The sequence below is a fragment of the Tigriopus californicus genome, chromosome 4 (genome assembly GCF_007210705.1).
Source record: "Tigriopus californicus strain San Diego chromosome 4, Tcal_SD_v2.1, whole genome shotgun sequence".
In the NCBI taxonomy this organism is placed as follows: Eukaryota; Metazoa; Arthropoda; class Copepoda; order Harpacticoida; family Harpacticidae; genus Tigriopus; species Tigriopus californicus.
Window position 1 is genome coordinate 13,077,236 of NC_081443.1, and position 22,085 is coordinate 13,099,320.

At 43.5% G+C, this 22,085-nt stretch overlaps 1 protein-coding gene and 1 long non-coding RNA gene across 3 annotated transcripts in view; one reads left to right on the forward strand and one right to left on the reverse strand.

Annotated features, from left to right (window-relative positions):
* LOC131879491 (uncharacterized) overlaps positions 1-11,594 on the reverse strand; it is a 30,286-nt gene extending 18,692 nt beyond the window's left edge. The window contains exon 1 of the long non-coding RNA XR_009373161.1: positions 11,413-11,594. This is a non-coding gene — a long non-coding RNA (uncharacterized LOC131879491). The remainder of the gene's footprint in view (positions 1-11,412) is intronic.
* The window catches only part of LOC131879490 (homeobox protein aristaless-like), a 39,335-nt gene extending 27,502 nt beyond the window's left edge, over positions 1-11,833 (forward strand). For both annotated transcript variants that reach the window (XM_059225834.1, XM_059225835.1), the window contains exons 2-4: positions 221-572; positions 3,703-3,748; positions 11,104-11,833. In XM_059225834.1, coding sequence (XP_059081817.1) covers positions 221-572; positions 3,703-3,748; positions 11,104-11,697 — 992 coding nt within the window. In that variant the 3' untranslated portion in view covers positions 11,698-11,833. The remainder of the gene's footprint in view (positions 1-220; positions 573-3,702; positions 3,749-11,103) is intronic.
* The last annotated feature ends 10,252 nt before the right edge of the window (positions 11,834-22,085 follow it).

Below are 22,085 nucleotides of genomic sequence, written 5' to 3' on the forward strand. Positions count from 1 at the left end.
GCAGGAGTTGGGCTCTTGCGTGGAAATTGAAGGCTTGTGCAGTCCACTGACTTCCTTCTACGTTCTTATGTAGCTCTACACTTTGACGAGTCACTAATGTGATGACGGCTTGCCTTCGGTCATTTTCTCATATTCAGCTTGAAACGAGGCGTCCTTCTGGTGCTTGAGCGGTTTCGACTCAGACTAAAACTGACCGTTTAGTTGATGATTTTTGTTACAGGCAAGACCAACGACACAATGGTGACGATGGGTTCCGATTTCAACCCGGCTAGGAGTGGGATCCCCGGGTTGCTGCTTCACTCTCGTGGCCCCCCTGAGGACTCCGGCGAAGACGGAGACGTCCACGAAGAAGATGAGGACGACGACGTGGACGAGGAGATCAATGTGGATCAACTCGAAGAGGAATCCCGGAGGAGCACCTCGCGAATGAATCCGGGATCGCCGCAAGAGATGGGCGATTTCCCTTCGCAAAGACGCAAACAAAGACGCTATCGGACCACATTCACCTCGTTTCAATTGGAGGAATTAGAAAAGGCTTTCTCCAGGACTCATTATCCAGATGTGTTCACTCGGTGAGAAATCGGTTTGCTTAATACCTAATACCTACCTACCACATAGTCCTTGCTCTTTCTGCCCCTCCTCTTACCTTGGTTAGGACTTAGGTAATCCCAGCTAGTTCAATACGACTGAAGAGGTTTAATTGCTCAACCAATTTCACCCTGAGAGTGCGTTTCCATTGAAAAGGGAGAAAATCAATCAACACCTCTTCAGTTCTTCATTTCACCTCGATCCGTTCGAAAAGTCCTGGCCTTGCGCGATCCTCGATGTCTTTAACATCGAGGTTGGCCACCCTAGATGCGAATGACACGATGATTCCGCAAATTGAACACACCTAGTTCTCACACTTTGGGAAGCTCATTCAAAATCAAAGGGATCGCAACTAGACGACCACCATGGCGATTGGTATGACAATAATCGAGTCGAGGCAAGCAAGCAAACAAGCAATCCAGAGAGCTAGTACTACAGTAAAGAGACTGGGAGAGATTATTTACCTTGACATTTGGGCTCCGACAGCGCATTATGCATTATTTTTCTCTCTAAATGGCCCCTTTCTCTGCCTCTTTCTCTCTTTCTGCCGCCATGTTTCTGTGCGAACCCAGAATGGTTGGAAGTTGGAAGGTGAACGACGTCGTTTCCGCTGAAACGACTCAAGATTGGATTTTGATCACATTATTGTTGCTGTTTGTGACGTATCTAATTGTAAATTGGATTTGCACTTCCTCCCATTAAAACGTGTTTAGAATGTGTAGAGAGCGAGCTAGCGCTAGCCATCAGTTTGTTCGCAACTTTGAGGCCCAAATTCACTTGTAGAAACCTGCCATAGAAGAAAAACTTCATCTTAGGTAGGATGAATTACAAATTTTGAATTCGATTTCTAATGTCAGACTGTAAATGACTCCAATTATCCTCGGCAATCCAAAATGGTGCACTGCATTTCGACGTCCAGTCGATCTATTGAGTACCTTTTAGCGGTTTGTGTCCAAGCCAAAACAACAACCATTTTTCATTTCATGGCTTGAAAAGGAAAAAAATGATCTTCGATTGGCCTCTCTCTTTTTTTCTGTTGTCTTTTTGTTGTGTTGTTGGTAGGTCATCATCATCACTCATGGTTTACTTCGTTTCAAAAGCTCAATCCCAAACCACATCAGGTGTCCAAATTACACGGCCAATTCCCGCCTTGAATCATACCGATCAACGTTTCAAAGATCATTGATTTCAATCACAGAGAGCCTTACAGAGTCCACTTTTTCCTTGGCTTAACTTCGCCGCTAAGCTTGTGGTTTCTTTTTTTCTATTGTCTGTTTGTTATGTTGTTGCTAGGTCATCATCATAACTCATGGTTTACTTTGTTTCATGTAGTCAATGCCAAACCACATCAGGTGTGATGACACCACATCAATTACTGGGAATTTCATTAGTGACGCGAATAAGTCATCAATAAGTTTTGACTTATCAGAATTTTCAAAGGACTCTCTGTTCAATTCTGTGATGAGAGGAAAAGGGAACAAGCGGACTTGAACATTGTCAGATTGAGGCAAAAACCAGACTTTTTTCAACGCCAGAAATCCGAAATCCATCCTGTTCAATGGATGGATGGATGGTTAGATCGATGGATGGATGGATGACGGTCTGCGGCTGTTGTCAGTTAGTTAATGATAGTGATCAGTGACCGCAAATTGAGTCTAAATAAAGCCAATGATTGATTGATGAGCCGACCAGGCGTCGAGTCAGCCTTCTCTGGTCTCTTTCAATCGCAATTTTTTTCGTCTGCCTCTTCTTTGTATCTCAGTGATGATGATGATGAATAATGTGGCTAGCAATCACTGATTGGACATCATTTTACTGAGAGTGATTGGCGGTCTTTTCGGCTTGAGACCAATGAATCGGCCCAAGATTTCGCGTCTTTTCATTAACCATCTTTACTTATGTCCACAACAAGTTTCCTTTTCATTTACAAGCGGGTAAGAACTATAAAATGCGAATAAAAAAGCACAGAGAGAGAGAGAAAGAGAGTCGCACAACAATGGGATTAGCATCGTCAATCCCACCCAATGTGTCGTTCATTGGGAGCTCTTGTCACATAATTGAATATTGTTAGGGGGCTTTTTATGAGCTGTCACACAAGTATTCTCATCTTTTGAAGCAACCTATTCACTCATCACTGATTTTAGATGTGAGAGGAAGGGGGAGAAAGAGGAAGAGAGAGAAAGAAAGAAAAAAAGAGAGAAGCCCCGGTTTGATACTGTGTGTTTGAAGGCTACATACGACAAGACGCCGTACTTAGGATCCAAATTAGGGATGTATGCTTGACATGAAAATATGCCAAGCAGATTAAAAAAGCAACATTAAATCTAATGGTGTGGTATCATTTTTTGCCGATTTAAAAATACAAAGATCCAAGATTTTATATTTTATAGTGACATCCTTTACGTACATATCAAATCCCGAGTAATTCGCCCCGACTTCAAAACATCCCTAACTCCATTATGATTACAAGTTCCTCCTCCCGACCAAATATTAAAATTGTACATACAATGCCAAAGATAAGACAGAACATGGCCAAACCCCTACCCATTCAGTGCCTTTGAATACTGAATTTTAGACTCCAGTAACAAGAAAAAAATATTCAATCCGAGGTATAAATGTCAGGTCGGACTGCTAGATTGGAGATAATTTCACATAGCCCAATGATCAAGATGATGATAAATTTGCCGCGTCTTTGGAGGGCTCCGGGTAAAGAACCCACAACACCTCGTAAAGTGTCGCCTTAAGATCCATACAAAAAGTCCATGAACTCTGAATGTGATACAATGTGCAAGAAAGCTCCTCACTTATGTAGTACATACGTAGCATAAACGAGGCACTGTACTCTTAAATGTAGTATAATGCACCTGACTTGGGGTGTACGTATGCCTGTAAAGATGACACTCCAAACTCGATGTGTTCTCAACGCTTTAGCTGAAAGGAATGTCCACTTACATTAATCAAATGAACAAGACAAGCTTGGATGTTGAGCTGAAAGGAGACTTGATTTCATATTGTTTTGATTAGACGCCATTGACGAGCAGCCCAGAAGTAACCGAACCAGTCAAGAAGGGCGACGTGATGTGATTCTTACGGTCGCTTTCATTTTTTTTCCAGGGAGGAACTCGCCATGAAAATTGGTTTAACCGAGGCCCGAATTCAGGTAAGAGCCAAAATCATTGTTAGCTTGGAGGGCAGGATTAAAAACAAAGAGAAAGATTGCATTTAATAGAGGGGGTCCGAATTTCGTCTTTTCGCACGCCCATCCATCCTCTCGAACACTTTTTCATTAGCTCTTTTCTTTTTTGGCTAATGAAGGGTGACGTGCAAATTTTCGACTGCCAGGCTACCAAGCCAATGTGTTGCACTTGTGCAAAAACTTGGACAGAAACATATCACTCTGATTAAAGATATCATAATCATTGCATTGATTCAGGCCACACTAACACATGTGGCCCGATCTTTCATTCGGAAACAATAGTAATTAGAAAAGTTCGTCACCATCCTCGTCGACATTCCAAATAGAAGCACCCGAGAAGTGTACGGACGTAGTAAATTTTGTTGGCTGGCCGGACCGATAACGCTATAATGTCAAGAATGCCATTTTGATATTGATAAGCCGGGCTGTGAGGCCTCGGTCCACTCAACGAACTGTGTAAGATCCCCACCTCCTCCACCTCGTCGTCTTTGGTTGGTTCAGGCCGTGTAACAAAGCTAACTGAATTACTAGCTTATCGTTGAGCCTTGATTGGCGCCACTTAACAACTTGAACGTGGATGGATGGACGAACTTAAGGCAAGACCAAGTAACGAATCGAAGTGGGATCTCCAAATACGATGATGCTTCTAATCCAGGATGGATTGGAGTCTGCAGGGATCGCCTACGAGAGGGTTATTTCAATGAGCTCACTTCTCGAGATGGGTTGGAAATTTGAGTGGAAAGGTTCCCTGTGGGAATTTGAAATTATACTGATGGAGTAAATAACAAAGTCAATATGGCAAAGGTTTTGAATCGAGCGTGCCAAGGATGCCGAAGTTTTCAGCTTCATCTTTGACAAGCATGATGGCAAGACAGAAGACTACGATGACAAAGGTGCCATTTCGCTAAAAGCTTTGTCTCCGTATCGCTCGAAACTTTGTCTGTCCCCTCGTGGAAGCAGAGTCAAGAAAACAGGTTTTATTGGTCAGTCAAGAAGAGGCGCTTCCTCACAACAAAGATGCTTTGAAGCACAATAAGTAAATGCACATTTGTCCCATTTTACTTGAACGGTTGGACTTGGCCCATGCCAAGATCGGATCCACTATTCATGACCTCCGAATAATGATAGAAGATTAAGAATCGCAAAATCAGGAAGTAGAACACTTTGAAGAGGATGATGGCCTTATGAAGAAAATAAGTCCCGAATCATGCGCTCATGCTGAAGCAGGTGATTGGTCGCCTTTTTGAAAGTAGGAAGAAAGAAGGAAAGAGAGAGAGAGAGAGAGCCATAAAGGACCTCTCCCACAGGTTTACATAAGTAAAAGAACCCATAAAGTTGTAAAAGTCTGGTTGGTGGGTTGGCTTTGGCATTGGCACCGATCCTGCCTTCTTCAGAGAAGACAATGACGATTTGAGTGCGTGACACTTTCCCGTTCTGGCGCCACCCATTTGATAAGAGAAAGGTTTTCACAGCTTTGTATTGGGTGAGCTCATTAGATACACGCATTTAAGGGTCAAGGGAGGGTGTAGGTTGGAGAGCAGAAAACCTTGGAACCTGAGAAAAGCCGCTGAAGCTATTGGTGAGCCAAAAAAGGAACCAATCCAACCAAGAATTGTCTTCGTGTGTTTTATGGTGGAAAGGCAAGTTGATGGATGAAACGCTATGATTGGGCTCATAGTGGTGGTGGTGGTGGTGGTGTAATTAAATAACGGAGTCTGTTTTCACTTCTTGATTTTGGCCATTGGATTAGTGTGTTTATCGTTCGCCTACGCCTCCTCCACTTCTTTCTCGTGTACACACCTACTAGTAGCAGTAGTATGATCATATACGTGTATGTAGTAAGCTCTTGCTGTCACTAACTCACACACTCACACTCATTCGGAGAGGAGAAGGGGGGGGGGCATAGACAGTGACGAGGAATAGTGTTCAAATGATTAAAATCCAATTTTCTGGAATCAAATTGCAAACTGATTACCACATGGAAGAGAGAGGAGACCCGGCCGATTGGCTTTGTCATTCTCTGTCTCTCTCTTTGTCCATTTTCTGTGAGTCTGACAGAGAGGTTGGTGGTTGGTAAGTTGACGGAAATCATCGAGTTTGGGACCCTTCGGTCTGGGTTGGTTCGCCTTGTCTTAGGAAATCGACCATTTTGAACCAATTGTCCAAGTGGACTTGGCAAGTGCAGTAATCACTTGGAGCTAATCTATGATTATTTGTTTTTCGTCCAGGGAGTTGTGTGAGTGTGAGTGTGAGTGTGCGTGTGTGTGTGTGTTTGTTAGTTAGCCGTTTGTTCATTCCTTCTGTCTTTCTCTTTATCGAAAGCTGTTGGCAGATATGGCTCGTTTGGCTGACAACAAGTTCGCTCTCACTTCTGAGGCGTGAAAATTGCCCACTACTCTACGTACGTACGTACATAAAATCCGGTGGTGGAGAAGAGTCCTGGGGAGCTCGTTCAAACAGGAAACAATCACGTTTCAAATTTCCACCTTAACTTGATCTAGATTATCATCACTCGACACTCACTCTTCCAATTCATCCAATTTGCCATTCCATCCACATAAACAGTCCAAGAGGCGATGCATTGGATTTGCTATCGGCCACTTAGCGAATACGTAGATACTGTACATACTTCGCAGGAAGCCATGGGCCTGGCTGATCATCTATCTCTCTTGGAGGTTGGTGCCAAAGACAGCCTGGAGAAATGAAGACCGAGCAAAGATGGTGGAGCCATCATTTCCCGATATTATGCACACACAGCCGTCACTCGGATGTACCGCATCCTATTAGCTTTCATCTTGTCACATATTTGGATAGGAGTGAAGGGAATGTGGCCTCGTGGAAGGTGCGATTCATGGTTTGGCCAAGGTTTTTTACGATCTTAACAAGATGCTGAGTAGGGATGTTCAGTGAGTGAAGGGATGTAGGTTGATAGATGAGCTATTAGACATAGAATCATCACCATTTACCGAAGGCTTAGGGCGCTACTTGATTCAGAAGAAGTTTTACGAAGAACACTTGGTCTCGGCCAGACCGGGCTCCGAACCAACGAATCTCGGGAGCGGCATGAAAAGAGGAACAAAACTGCCAACCAGCGTGCCAAAGACGACAAGTTTATGTTTACACCTTTTACTTAAAGGTTATCAGTCACCTTGATGTGATATTTTTATGACAGTATGTTCAACGTGTTCCACTTGTGGCGACGCCTCCGCAATTATTGTTGCATTTTGAGCCAGATTACAACTCTATCACATCAACAAGTCGTTCTTATTTTACGTGCAATGTGTCTCTGGGCCAGTTTCTTTTTAGACGTGATTGACGCAAAATTGCAGAGACAACGTTGCGACAAAAAACTTTTTACAATGTAAGCGTTATCTCATGTTTCTGCATTAGAATACTTAAGGCTACAAATGACTCACAAAATTGCCAATTATTGACTGGTGTTGAATGTTTCTTTGTTGACGTGAGATATATAAAGAAAAGAAGAGAAATCATGTGGAACTGCTGAACAGATGAGATAGAAAATATTTCTTGATACAACACTTGTTCCAGGGGATCCTCCCCTCTTCATCAGTCTTATCTTATTGTCAAAATACCACGAGAGGTCTTTTTGAAGCTAGTCCAGGTGTAATAGATAGTGCTAAATGTAAGTCAAGTATTAAGCCTTCTTTGGTCCATCCACGTAACGCTTGTTGGCTCGTTCTCTTAACCTAATAGTCGTGTGTAAGTAAACATTCGGTTGTTTCACATCAATTGACTCTCCTTGATCGTATAGACAAACACTTGTGAGAAATGTGAACACCAGCAGAACAAAGTGCCTCGACGACAGCTCTAATGATTGATTAGTAATTATGAAACGAGATCCGACCGAATCTCGTCCTCTTTGATTTGTCTAATCTCCATGTCCAGGATATCAATCAAATCAAAGGGTATTCAAATCCACACGCTACACTTAATAGGCCCCCATCTACATTTGTCTTGACAGGTCTAATTGGATCGAACGAATGCGATTGCATGAACAGGGTGAAGCAAAAGGTCTATCCTGCTCGTCTGTTCCAATCATGGAGGGACAAAGGATCCCAAAAATACTTTTTAATCGCCTGGCCCTGTCTTGATTGGACAAAGGGCATGTTTATAGCGCCATGGTTGCTGGTTCTACTCTACTGTCTTGTACACTGTACATCCCGAGTGGTGGTGGGCCTCAATTCATGTATATGGCTTAATTAACCATAATTTTGATAATGGATTTATTACAACCTGTCAATCCGAGGGGAATTCGACGTTGATATGTTTTGGTTAGCCGCAACCTTCAGAGGACGGTTGAACATTCAAATGTCGTTCATCAATCCAATCTCTCTATCCAATACAAGCAGATATCTGAAGGAAATGCCAAAATGTGGCTTTGTTGAGAGTACAATTCAAGAGTATCTACCCACAGTATACATAATCCCCCTGAGGATCTTGATCTCGAAAGAGAATCGAGGCTGGAAATGTCATAATGGAAGCATGAAAATCAATTGATAAGTGGATTTGGCACATAAATTTCGAGAGAATTGGATTTGCATGAGGAACGCAATGCTGTGTCAGTCGTGCAGGCGATATCGAGCACGAAATTTGGATAAACCACACCAAACAAAATCTCACTTCACACTTTGAATTGCCCTAACCAAACTAAGTAAGTCGAACTCTCAAAATCAGTGCGGAAACTTTTCGCGTCGAGCTTCTCAAAGGAGACTAGTCAAGCTTGAACTCGGAGAAATGCTCCCTGAAAGAGTTCAGAGAGTGAGTGAGACTCTGGAGCTCCACAGAGATGCCTCTACCTCTTGGGGTAGATTTGGTTTTGATCAGTTCACGTGTTGGAGCCTATCAGCATTCGTCGATAATATTGGCGATAAGCTGGAATTGCGAGAAATCGAGTTGTCTTGCTTGTCTTTGCCAGGCCACGATATTGCACGCGATCAACGAGGAGAATAGTCGTCGTCGACGTCGTCATAATAATACTAACAATAAGAGTGCATGGAATGCCACATCCTTCCCCCTCTTCAATTCGCTCTCGCACCAATCCCAGGAGTGTCAAGGCTATTGAGGATCTCGTTAAAGCCAGGCTTGAGCAAACAAACGAAGAAAAAAGGGTCGAAGGCTACAGAGAGCATAAAACAAACCAACAAAGAACAACAAGCGACGACATTAAACCATTGGATCGGCAAGTCAGATCAATCACCCAAGTAGCTTAAGCCCTGGGATTGATTTTCCGAAATATTGCACATCCAAATTCCAAATCAACGCAGACGGAGTTTCTCCCGGTGCTTGAGATCATGTTGAAACCCATTAAAATGATAGGGGCATAAATTCAATTTACACCTCATTTCGAGATGGCCTGGTTTTTTTCCGAGCATCTCCGGATTGAGGGCCAAGAACAAGAAGAAAGAAAAGAAAGTGATCGAGAAACACTGACAACAATTCAAATCTTTGGGGGAGGCGCGTTTCAGTGGGACTTGGCAGGAGGCCCATGTTATCATGATCGGGTCGGAATCGTCCGTTGTCTTGATTACAAGAACAAGCGTTTTGACAGCAACGCCCTTTTCACACAAAATCAAACATTCAAGTCGAATTTCACATTCCTAACATCTCTTGTCTCAGCTCAAATCGAACAAGAAAAGAAACCACCTCGGACACGTTTCGATGGAGCCTAATACGTGAATAATAGGCATTATATGACATGATAAAGCAAAGAAGGAGCCAATTTGTTAACGTCAAAACGGGTTTCAATTCAGTAGTAGTTGTGTAAAATTCAAGCGTTTTTGTGACAGAAACTTCAAAAGAAACAGATCCTAAACTCCAGGGGGATGCTAAAAATGCAGTTGGGTTAAATATTTGATTGAAAAAAAAATGCTCGCGCATAGATGAAGATGATAAGGCCGTAAACGAGATTTGAATAGCTTCTCATTGTGGCAAATAAACCAATAAAACGATGTCAGATTATCTGGCAAATTTGGCGACGTTTTCTGATGGTATTCGCATTTAAAGTTTATCAACGCCAAAGGTGATGATTTCCGACAATGAGAGTGCAGAGCCAGAATGTTTTTTTGGTGTCGTCCAATACAACTAAGTTGATTACGCCTTCTTGAGTGAGGCCTCATTATGGTTGTCGTTGCTAAAGAACGAGAAGCCTCACTCCTCGAAAAGTCGCTAAGCTAGCAATAAGAGAGGGGGGAAGGAAGCAGAAGAAGAAGAAGTCGATATTTTTTGTTCTCCACAAATTGCAGAGAATGCATTTTGTGGAAGTTTTCGTGAAAACCCACTAATCACAAAGGCGGTGGTGAATGGTTCCTTCGAGTAGTTCGACAACCATTGGCGAAGCCAGAGAAGCACCCAGCTCTATCCGTACGTACGTACCTGAGAGAATGCGACCGCCCGTAGCGACTCCATTTCAGTTTACGTTTTTTCATTAGGCTTTAAAATGGACTTAATTTGGACGACCCCAATAACCTCCTCGCTCAACTCGGATGGACAGACGGACGGAGGGACGCACTCCTTCCAAATCCACGTCCATCTTGAAGGGCTCTGCTAAAACAAAAGCACTCTCAAGACGGCAGACACCTTTGGCTTGCATCCGAATCCGATGATGATGAACATGATGCGAGCCAGAAACCGGATTCATAAAATAGCACAGGAATGAATGAAGTGCACTGTTTGTGGGCACTGGAGTGTTTTTCCAATAGGTTACCTAACCTGTGGGAGTGAGGGAGGAGACATGAGTAGGAATCCTTATGGAGGTCGATCCATACTTCAAGTCCAGGTGGCTTTTGGAAATGCCGGGAGACTGCTCAGATCAATCTGTGGCGCTAATTGGATAGTATTAGTAGGCCAGGGTTGAGTGGCCAGCCAAACCGTTGTGGAATGAGCTTTGAAATTGGACCTTTCGTCTCGGCCGAGCCCGAAAATGAGGCTCGTGCCACTCGTGGCATTTCTTCGGTTTGCCATCCATCTCACCCTGAAGTCTCTCTTGAAATGCAGCTCATCCACCACCAGACACTGGCTCAATGCTTGCCAACCAATCTACAATAGCTAGCTCGGGGTTTTTCTTGAATTAACCGAATTAATTTCCGGACCCTCCTCCCACTTTTCCTCCGGTTAGGCCAAGAGTCCTCGAAATGAGAAAATTACTGGTCACTAATTGAAAAACAGACCAGTGACTTAAAATCCCATCCATCTACACTATCTGCTCGGCCATGACACACGCCACGGAGACTCTCGAATACGGCACATGGAAGTGTTTGTCCATGCAGTTCTTAAAGTGAATCCCTCTTGGTTTATTGCAGGTATGGTTCCAAAATCGTAGGGCCAAGTGGCGCAAGCAAGAAAAAGTTGGACCCAATGGGCATCCTTACCCGCCCTATGGGCCTCCGGGGATACCCCTGGGAATGCAGGGGGGACCCTCACCCATGCCGTCGTCATTTGGTGGGGGTTCCTTTGGCCCTTTGAACTATATGGCAGCAGCCGCTGCCCGCAAGCCCTTTGAACTCCCGGGACCTTCGTTTCTGTCTCACTCGCCTGCCAATATGGCTGCCATGGCCGCCGCAGCCGCAGCAGGCAGGTTACCGCATCCTTACCTCGCTCATAGCTCTTACCTTTCGACGTTACGTGATGTAGCCAGCTATCGGTCTCCATTCATGTCCATTCCAGGGTTGGGCAACTACAACCCAGCCTCGTTCCACTCTTTGTTGGCTGGTTTATCCGGACACAGACCCAAATTGGACACGGACTTCCATCCATTCTTGACCGGTCTGCCCAAGCCGTGCGACTCCTCACCCAGTAGCTTATCCCCGCCCAACAGCTCGCCAGGGCCTTTGTCAGTGTCACCACAGAACAATTTGAAAAAGGAGCAAGAAGACGAGATTAACCCTTCGAAGTGATTGTCAACCATAGCCGTTTTTGTTGTTCATGTCATGTGCTAGTATTAGTTGAATTTTTGACTGCAGCATGGGTCTACTCTGAATGTAAGATTCATTGAGTTCTCGAATAAATATTCCTCAATGGATGACGACCGTTCACGTTGTTCCCCTTGTTAAGGCCGCTTTTGGATCGTGGTGAGGATTTCGATTAATTTCTTGGATGAACAATAGAGCTCTTATGATGTCCGTAACAAAGAGCACTGAGCAAATTTATTGGCAACTACTTTCATTACGAGCTTTTGAAACAACAGAGTAAATTAAGCTGGGCACCCGAGTTTTCGAACCATTATCTTTGATAGAGGACAAGCAGGGGGTAAATGGTGCCAGGTAATGGTTGTTCGAACCAGTGGGAGATGCCCTTTTCAGCACTTGAGCTCTAATCCTGCCCAAGAATTGCTAGGATTATCATTACCAACATATAAACATCACCGGGAAGCACTCACTGTCAGGAAAATACAAAATACAATCCAAGTCACCTCAAACCAAGTTCACAACCATTGTAACACGAAGTAAGTAGCATCTAGCATATGCTAGCGGTTCGGGTAGATGGACATGCCATGCCTTTGGTTTGTCATTCCCCTCGTTAGCACTGGTTTTTTAACCCGATTACAGCGCAGCCATTCCATAGAGTTCTACAACAACTACTTGACCAAATGGTTCGAAAACCAGTTCCTCTTTTTCTTTCTTACGGTATGAATCCGTCTGTTCGGAGGGAAATCTTGCCAGTGAGGTCGTGGCGAGGTGTGAAATCCGCTGCTTAATGTCTTTTGGAGGAAAGTTAATGCATAAAACAATTTGGTCGCCTTAACTCTGTGATCTTATCAATCGTGTTTCAAGCTTTCCTTTGAAAGAGCAGAGGTTTTTTGGTCGGGACAAAATGGTCATCATGCCATCCCTCCATCCCTCCAACCAGCCATTCGTTCATCAGTCTTAAGTTGGTTCAAGGTGGCTTCTTTCTCGGGAGCGATCGAGCTGGAAATGCCAATGCACCAACAACCATCATGGTTTTCTGCTCTGTCATGATCGAGATCATCAAGGCTTGAGTGTCACAGTCAGGGTCCGATCTTTGTCGGAACAATGAGGAATGGGACCAAATGAATTTAATTACTTGTCTGAACCAGTTCTGTAAAGTTCGAAAAAAAACTCGAAAAAATGGTAAGAAAAGCGATCAGACTTGGGTGGGAAATTCATAAGATTGGTCAAATCGAACAAAGGGATTGATTCTACCCATATTATCCACGTTAATGTCTGTGTGCCTGTTCCTATGAAGAGCATAGAGTGGAGTTGAGGTTTTCAATTTTCGTTTGATTTGAGCTCAGTGGGTGGCGGTTGGTGGTCTCGTACGTCGCAAGTGAATCAATGTCCCCGACCAACCCACCAATCAGCCAACCAACCAACCAACCAACCAGCCAACCTGACAATGGTTAGAGATGATTTCCAATGTTCAATGTTCATGAACTTTCAATTTAGGTGAGCCTCCTTCTCGTTCATCTTGGATCGTCGTTGAGATCGATGGGTTGACCTAAGCGCGACGACCAAGTCAGCATCCTCTCGTCCAGGTCTTTTTTATTCCCATTCCATTCCATTCCTCTCTCCCGGCATTCTGGCCACGTCCAGCGATCGTTTTCAATGAAGAGGGAATTATTGCTGATTGGTTCGTATTCCTCATCTCTCTAAGAGCTTGGATTCGATCGACCGACGCGCCTCCCTTTTAGTATTTACATTGGCCAACTCAACCACCTTCATCACCATCGACAACCAACCGGATCGGGAACCAGTTCTTTTGATGGAAGGAGGAACCAATGGTGGGATCATAGATGCGAAGTGATGATCTGATATTGGCCATCATGAACAGGCTTATTCCCGATCAAGAAACCCGGATAAACGCGCACAAAAGGTTTCATGTACATGCACACTTTAATAAGTTTCTTGAAAATCATTCGTTTCACGTAAGAGAGAGAACTGTTGTTTCAATATTCCGGATTTCCTGTCAATATCGTCCTATTCATCTTTTATTCTTTTATCATACCAAACACAACTTGGGTAAAAATGAAACACTCATTGAACACGGGTAACAAACCGAAACAACACCAAGTTCAATTTTCGCTCTAAAATGTCCCAAGGGATTGTCTGGTGTGGGGAGTGAATAAAATTTCGCAGAAGCACTTTCACAAGCATGTTTATTTTTAAACATTTCAAAGCAAACTTATGGTATAAAAGCTGAATAACTTAACACCTATTTATAAATGAAAGTTCCAAAAACTAACATCATCGAAGAGCCAACATTCGGTTAAAAGGTAGTTAAATCATATTTGAATGAAATGGACTACTTGCGAATTGCGATACGAGACTACGTAGTCTCTTACCAAGTGGTCTTATAGAGTAATTCTCTCTGAGGGCATGATCAGTTGTTCTACTGATCACACAGAGCGTAATCATAATCCAACCCATTTTCAACTATTTTTTTTCTCATTTGTTTACACAGAAAATCAACCAACGATTGGATGAAGTCTTCATATTCACTAGTCTTACATATAATATTGTTTGTTAAAGTTGAACTGCTCCACCAGGTTAAACAAGAATCATTGTTACTGAAGTCCTGGCCCAAATAACATCGATATACTCGATCAACAAAAGCCGATCCTGCCAAATGCCACCGTTCTGTCATATTTCCTTAATGTACATTTATACACACGACCTTTTCGTCATGCTTTTGAGCTCTCATTTCAAATCTGGAGTTCCCCTTGGTGATTCTATGGCCAGCAATCCCGAGCGATCTTGGCTCCTGGAGGTACGTACTCGTACTGTATGTAGTACGTGTGTAGCTGGGCCATCAGTTCAGTGAGTGCTTCTTCGTGTCCGTCATTGGGTTGTTGGCTGGCCGTGGATCAAGTGAGCTCATGGTTTCTACTTGATTCCGGAGTGGATGACGGTGGTGGGGTTGGTTGTAAGAGACGTGGAGGACTGTAAGCCGGCGGACGACGGACTTTCGACCATGTTATTAATGTTCAATGAGATAAAACACTTTATAGCTACCTGGTTATGGTCGGTTTGAAGCCTGCTGTGACCTCACTTGGCGGGGTTCCCGAGTCCGTGTGTTGATATTACTTCAGGAAAGTCATAAAGCCGCGCGCTGGGGGTCCCGAATTTTGATTCCTACTAATTGTTTGAGTCCCAACCATGCCACAACACCCGACACAGCCTCGCCAAGAGATCATCGTGGTCATCATGATGATGATGATCATCATCATCATCACGATGATGATGGTTCAGTTGGGTACTCGCTTCCAGTTCATGGGCTTAAGCCTGAAATCCTCAACCATCAACCAACCCACCAACCAACCAATGTCCGTGAACTTGTCCGAGGAGTGGCTCTCTAATTAAAGGGAACATGGCTTGGAGCTCCACTGGAATTCGGGTTCAAGGTGGTATGGATCCTTTCATTGTAGACCTCTGTCCAAGGAAGAGACGAGCTAATGAAATTGTAAATTGAGGCTCGCTGTCGTCTGCCAAAAACTCAACAATGATTTTTGATTGGCTTGACGAGAGGTTTGGCACAAAAAAATAAATCTACCAAGAGCTGGTGTGTCGTCGACCACGGAACGACTCTTCATGAAATATCGAGTCAAACAAATTAATTACTTTTTTACCTCCACACAATGGTGGGTCTAATTCCACGGTTTTCAGGGTTTTCCGACCTTAATTGAGGGGGGGAAATCTGCTTGTCATATCCTGTTGTTTAATAAGTAGGGGGACGACGATTTTTTTTTTAAAGTTTTTTGAAACAACTTCATTCATTCAACATGTCAATTAAATGTAAACCACCACCACCACGCCTACCTTGAGCTGGCTGGCTCTCTGCGTCCACGATTTTGACTTTAAGTTTGATCGGCTTCTCTCCATTTGGTTTGTCATGCTTTGGTTTTCCAATGGGACTGCAGGTTCAGCACTAAATAAGTTCCTTCCACTTCCAACACGAAATGTCGTTTTGTAAGTAGGTTGTCTGTCTTAAATTTGGCCTCATGTTTGGCCATGAGTTCATAAAAGGCTCCAGAAACTGAATTAGCCTATGGTTATTACCGGTATGTTCAAGGTTGATATTGGATTAATCCACTGAACTGATTTGGGGCTTTTGGTCAAGCCAGTCCGAGACATCAAAGTTCTTTTTCAACATGTCGAGTGCCCACGGGCGACACCAACGATTTGTGTGTGATGGTTGGTTGGTTGGTTGGTTAGTAAGGTAGCTGGGTGTGGAGGAAGGGACAAGAAAAAGTCAAGTTCAACGTTCTTGAAAGATTAATTGCAGATTAGGACTGACAGACGACCAACACTCGCCCATCTACCCATCCAATAGTTCCACTACATCACTGTAGCCCTACACAAGATAGGTAGCTGCGGTCCATGTTCATGCATGATCCTCATGCTGGCCAGCTCAAATTGGAGCGGGAAAATTGAGCAGGAATGCCCCGTATTTTACGCCTGTCCTTCTTCGGTCCATTGAGCTCTCTCAACTAGATTCTTGGACAACCTGGCCATCCTCAGATCGATGAGGAGGACTCTGAAGACGAACAGGAGGAATGTATGGATGACCCAATTATGACTGTTGATCTGTGCTCTGAAGTTGGACTCGATTCACTGGATTCAATGAGCCATTCCCAGATCAGTTCAAAGAAAGTTCAGTGAGAAGGAAGTGCTGAAGTACGGTTCAAATGTCAGTTTTGTAGATCGACATTAGCCCAAGTCAAAGGGAGTCAAGTGCTTGGTATGTATATAAGTGCTTGGTGAGTAGTTAATCTTGCTTACCTTGGTCAATTTTAGTTAAATTCCAAGATCTCCAATTTAATTCTCAAGTGATGTGACCTCGTCGTCTCTCTTCTCTAGACCAAATTTGCCCTATATTACGAAGTAACCCAGAGCCAATAACAAGCTTGAAAGTGAGATAACATTTAATCATTGCACTGGTGGGAAATTGGGCTTTCACAAACTAGGGCGACAAATGGTGAGGCATCCTCAGCCTCAGGTCATTCGCACAAGCATCATCTTATCGTGGCGAATTTGTGGTTAATCTTGGACAACTTGATCCAGAACGCAACGAACCCAGTCAGTGCAAGGAGCACTTGCCGATTAGACTCTTCCCTGGCTGCACTTCTCGCTGGAGCGTATTCGTTCCTCCAACTGCCTTGGATGGTGGCTTAGATCGTTGATTACGAGTGACAAAGCATGGGCAAGAGTAACAACAACAATCACAAGCTCATGGTACTTACTTTACGTCCTGTAAGTTCTTTATGTAGCTGAGTACGTATCAATGGTCGTAGTGTGCCCAAGGCAACACCGCCGTTGGACAACACGTAATTTCCAGGAATTTTTGGGCGATCATCCATTCCATCCATTCCCTTGGCCTGATTAGTTTCCACAATGAGGTTTTTATTTCTAGCCAGAACAAAAGCCCATTCAGGCGAGCAAAAACGTACTGAAAAAGGAAACACAGCTAGGAGGAGAAGAAGTAGAAGGAGGAGGAGGAGGAGGAGGAGGCAATTTACAATAAAATTGGTCCAAGAATTCCACCTTGTTTCTGGAATTTCCACCCCAATCAGACTTAGGAGAGCCGTTTTCTCAATCGCCCGTCTTCCATTCATGCCTGATTAAGGCTCTCTCCGCCTAAATGAATCTCTTTTCTACAGGGGATAATTCGAATTCAAACCCGCTCGAATTCGACTTAAAACCATTACATTGTCACGGTTCACGACTTTTCGACTTTTCCTCCCTTGATGGAGTGGGCCAAAAGAAGGCATCTTGGGGTTTGACCTGACCATTGAATTTTGGGAACACGAATTGGCCCCCCAATCACCCAGTGAATAACGCACAGAGCGTACAGGTACGGGTATAATAGACAGTCAAACTAGAAAATGACTCACATCCCTTCTCTTCTAATTCGACAAATTGGATTTTACTGCCATCAATTGGCCTTCACTGAGTCCGGTTCCTCAATTGATGAGGGTTTTCAGTCTCTTTGTTCCTTCACACCTTCAATAAACAGGGCTTTTTAAAAAAAATTCAGCCAGGCCAAGGGGCAATTTTGATTTTTCCACGACGACGCAGCCAATCCAAAAGTTCTGTTTGAAAAATCGACCAGAGTCCCGAGAAAGACCCGAAAGAAAGAAGAGCTGGAAGAGGCAAAGATTGCTCACTTCCTCGTAATTTAATTTCCAGCCTCTTGTTCAATGTACATTGTACAGTGCACTCATGATCGGGGATTGGGGATTGTTTTGACGGCTAGCTATCGAGGTTCGAGACCAGAGACAACTCCCCAAGATAGATCAACCGTCTTTTGGTACATGGTAGTTGGAACTACAAGTTAAGTTGGAGCGGTTGGTTGGGGCGCTGACAGGATCTGGAAATCCAGATTAAATTAACACTTGACTCGTCCTGTAATGATATCTGCGGCCAATTTTCTCGATCCAACCGGGCTCTTCCTGGCCCGTCCACCTCCATCCGACATATCGAGTTGCTTGAGCGTCAAAATTTGATGCTATAAATTAAAGTTGATGACACGTTTTGGTTGGATAAGTGCAGAGTCTCCGCTCTCAAGAACAAACTCTGGCCAGACTCACCAGTTGAAAGAACTTAAAGCGCTGTAGACACCAGGAGAGTAGGGTCTCGGGACAACTGGTTTCGAGCTCCTAATCGACTCGAATTATCCCCCCAGTATGAAGAAGAAAAGGACCGATTGCTCTCCATGTTTTCTTTTTTTTTTTAATAAATGTCACAATAATTTTTCTTTATCGGGAACACTTTTTGAGCGAAAATTATAAGTAAAGACACATAAACAGCTTAATTTCTTCATTTTTTCTATATATTGGGGCAAAATGATACATTGATCCTTGTTCGAAAACTTGCCTAAATTGATCCATTCATATTCGTTTCTTTTTATTTTACAAACAAATCCGTGATAAAGCTTTAGAATGTCTGGAGTGGGAGCTTGTGTGGATTTATGTATTTCTTTATCTCTAGCCCTACCAAATTAACTGATTGGTCGAGGATGTCAAAAACCAACACTCATAAGTCATAACGGAGAGTATCCCGAAAATGAAAGACATTACCACCAGCAGAGCTAATAATATTTTACACAATTTGGTGCTGAGCTGGTATTCATTCGGGGTTTTGACTATCGCATTGCAAGAAGAAAAAAATCACGAAGATCGCGGCAAAAGCTAAATCCCAAAGCTGAAATCGAATTGAGCAATCGTTTCTCAATTCCGAGTCTTTGATTGAATTTTAAGCATATTCTGAATGTATCGAGACGATGGGTGGGTTGTCCCAGTCCAATCGGAGAGGGCGACCAGATTTCTCAATCCTTGATGCAAAATCAAATTTGGGCGGAAGGGAAATCAGATGAAAAATTTCGAGGGAAATTGGAACAAAATTGCCACTCGGGGAGTCCATGATCGCATTTTGATTGTCCAACACCTTCAAATTCAATAGTATCATGTTTGCTTTGGTCCCAGTCACCATGAGAAACATCAACGCTCAAACCACAGGATATACGTACATATACCTAGGGGGATGGACGACCAAGAAAGATCCCAAACTGAAAAAGATTCGATTTGCTTTCCCTATGAAATTATTCGCGTCCGTTTCCCTCAATACAACGACCCTCTGTGGATGCAATTATTCATCACCAATTCACACTCACACACCGTGCTCTGTTCCTCAAGCCCATACTTGACCCGGTAGTAAATGGTTTAGTAAGCAAGTAGGATGGTTGAATGGTTGGATGGTTGGATGGATAGATGATGTCCGGACTTCTTTTCTTCCCGCTACTGCTGCTGCTGCTGCTGTTGTTATTGTTGTTGTCTCCGCATGTGAGTGTGTGTGTGTGTGCATGTGTGGGTATTGCGTACGCCCGCGAGATTTGATTTATATTTTCCAATTACTCGCCCTTCACTCCTAAATGCCTGCCTCGTAAATCTGTCTTGTTTACTCGAGAGACGGGAGAAGTCACTGATGAGACCTCACAGACTTGATATTAAAGGGCCTGTCTTGGTTCAAACTAGAATCGCTTTGTCCAATATTCCTCTTGACTGCCGATTGACTTTGTCCAAAAATCAAAATAAAAGAAAGCCGCCCTTCAATTTCATCATCTCCATCATTTTTTTAAGACACTATGTGTGCTCTTTTATTGTGCTTCAAGAGTCTTGTTCAGCTGACTTTCGTTGAAGCAATCTAACACGCATTAAAAATTTAGTTTAAGAGTACAGTTATGTTCTACATATGAGGGAATGTGTTAATTTCTATAGGATGGTGACAAGTTGAAAATGCAAAGCTAGGTGTGATAGAAAAGAAAGTTAGAAAAACTCGACTCTTTTGAGCAGCCAGCTTCTTATTAGCGGACATATGTTCCCGCGAGATTTAGCCTTTTCTGGGACACTTACCAACACAATGACATTGTCGTATTAAAGATAGGCTATTCGCTACCTCTGTCTCTGCCTTATGTTACCAAACATATCCACATGATTACGATCAGCGTCAAAACGAATTGCGTGAAGACAACCTTCTGATCAGCAGCATACCTCTTAATGGCTGAAAAGACTAAGGGGAGATCATTGATCAAGGATTGTCACATGTTAAAACCTACATAGCTCTCCAGCAAAAAACTTGCCAGGTCATATGTTGATGTTAAAGATTGAAAGAGGTGAGGAACCACCATATGGTGACCATCCTCTATTGCCGTGTTTGTAAGTGCTACATCTGAATTAGGACCACCATCGAGAAGCAAACCCTTGCCATGCTCAATAGATCACCGTTCAACAACCGATCTGTTCGACCAAGTGACTTACTCAATCAGAACAATGTCTGAACTCGCAGAATCGTACCCATCTTGGGGTTCACGGACTCCATCCAGGTTGTGTACTAGATAGGATCCAATGATTTTTGGGGCATTGCGCTTGATTGTGAGCTCGGGTTCGTTGGGTCGGAATTCTTGTCGAGCTTTCAGCCAATCCTGGCATGTCCAATATATTAGGAGCCAGTCAATTCCGCCTCTAAGCGCCTCGGATTTGGGGTGCCTTATGACTGGGTGAAGCACGAAGCACAGGCACTACCAAATTAACGATGGAATGTTGAATTTATAATGAAGTCACCTGTTCAATGAAGAGAGCCAACCACTTCTTCCATTCACTTACCCTACTGCCAGGTTTGGAACACATTTTCGTTCTGGTTGGTGGTTGGGGTGGTGGTGGTTCAATTAGGCCAACAATGTCAGCATTGGCAGACTGAAAATGATCATCTTGCGCCAGAAATGAGTCTTGAGAATCTCAAGCTCTTTTTGAGGTCTTTTGGGCGGCATCATTAGGCCAAAGTAGCGAATTATCCGTTATCTTAAGTTGGACAGGAAACTGGAATATCACTCGCCCTGGCCACCACTTGGATCCTATTAGTTCGTGTTTGAGCCTCCTAGATTGAGGGGGAATTAGCCACTTTCCCGGTTTTCTCTGATCTCATCATCACCTTTTAAATATCTGTAAATGGTTAGTCAGGTCAGCACCTAGAAATGACTCTCAAAAGCTCTTCGCCAATTGGGTTGAGCCAATCATTAGGCACTGGCTACTTCTATCTTTATCTAGATTATCCGAGAAGTAGAACGAACGTGCGGGAGCTTTAACCGTACATACGGAGGGGAAATGCTACAAATGCTATTTATACTGTAGATTGAGCATTTCTACCTCGCACTCTTTCACGGTTATTAGACCTAAGACAGACTCTTGAAAAGAGTGTTTGTTAACCAAGAAACTCAATGGGAAGCCTTTCACAAAATTTGCCTTGACTGATCGCAAAGGACAACCATACCATATCAGCTTTCTACGATACCATCAAACCAATTAGTTCACAACAGAACTCAACGTTAATTACAGCAAATTCCTACCATAAGTGGTGGGTAAGTGCCCAAATGGAAAGAGTGGCAAAAAATCCGTGTACCCCCTTTCCAAATACCACACATGGTAGACACACAAACAAAACCTGGATCATGTACCAAATTCTTCGACAATATGTACAGTCGTACAATCGTGTACTGTTTGAACTAATGATTCTTCGTATGAACTGACAACAACTAATCCACGTGTTTTTGTGTCTCTCGGCGGTGTGCCCATTCAATTTCAGCCCTATCATCGGAGCACTTTAGCTCTCGTCCACCTTCCCCATCTCCTGGTACGTACTCCTTTCACTCCTTTTTCTTCTCCTCCTCATCATCATGAGCCTATCTCGGCCAATAATTCCTGTCGCTGGCCCACATGAGTGACCCAAGACGTTGGAACTCGTTGTCAGAACGCAACCCAAATTGGTCTGAGTGC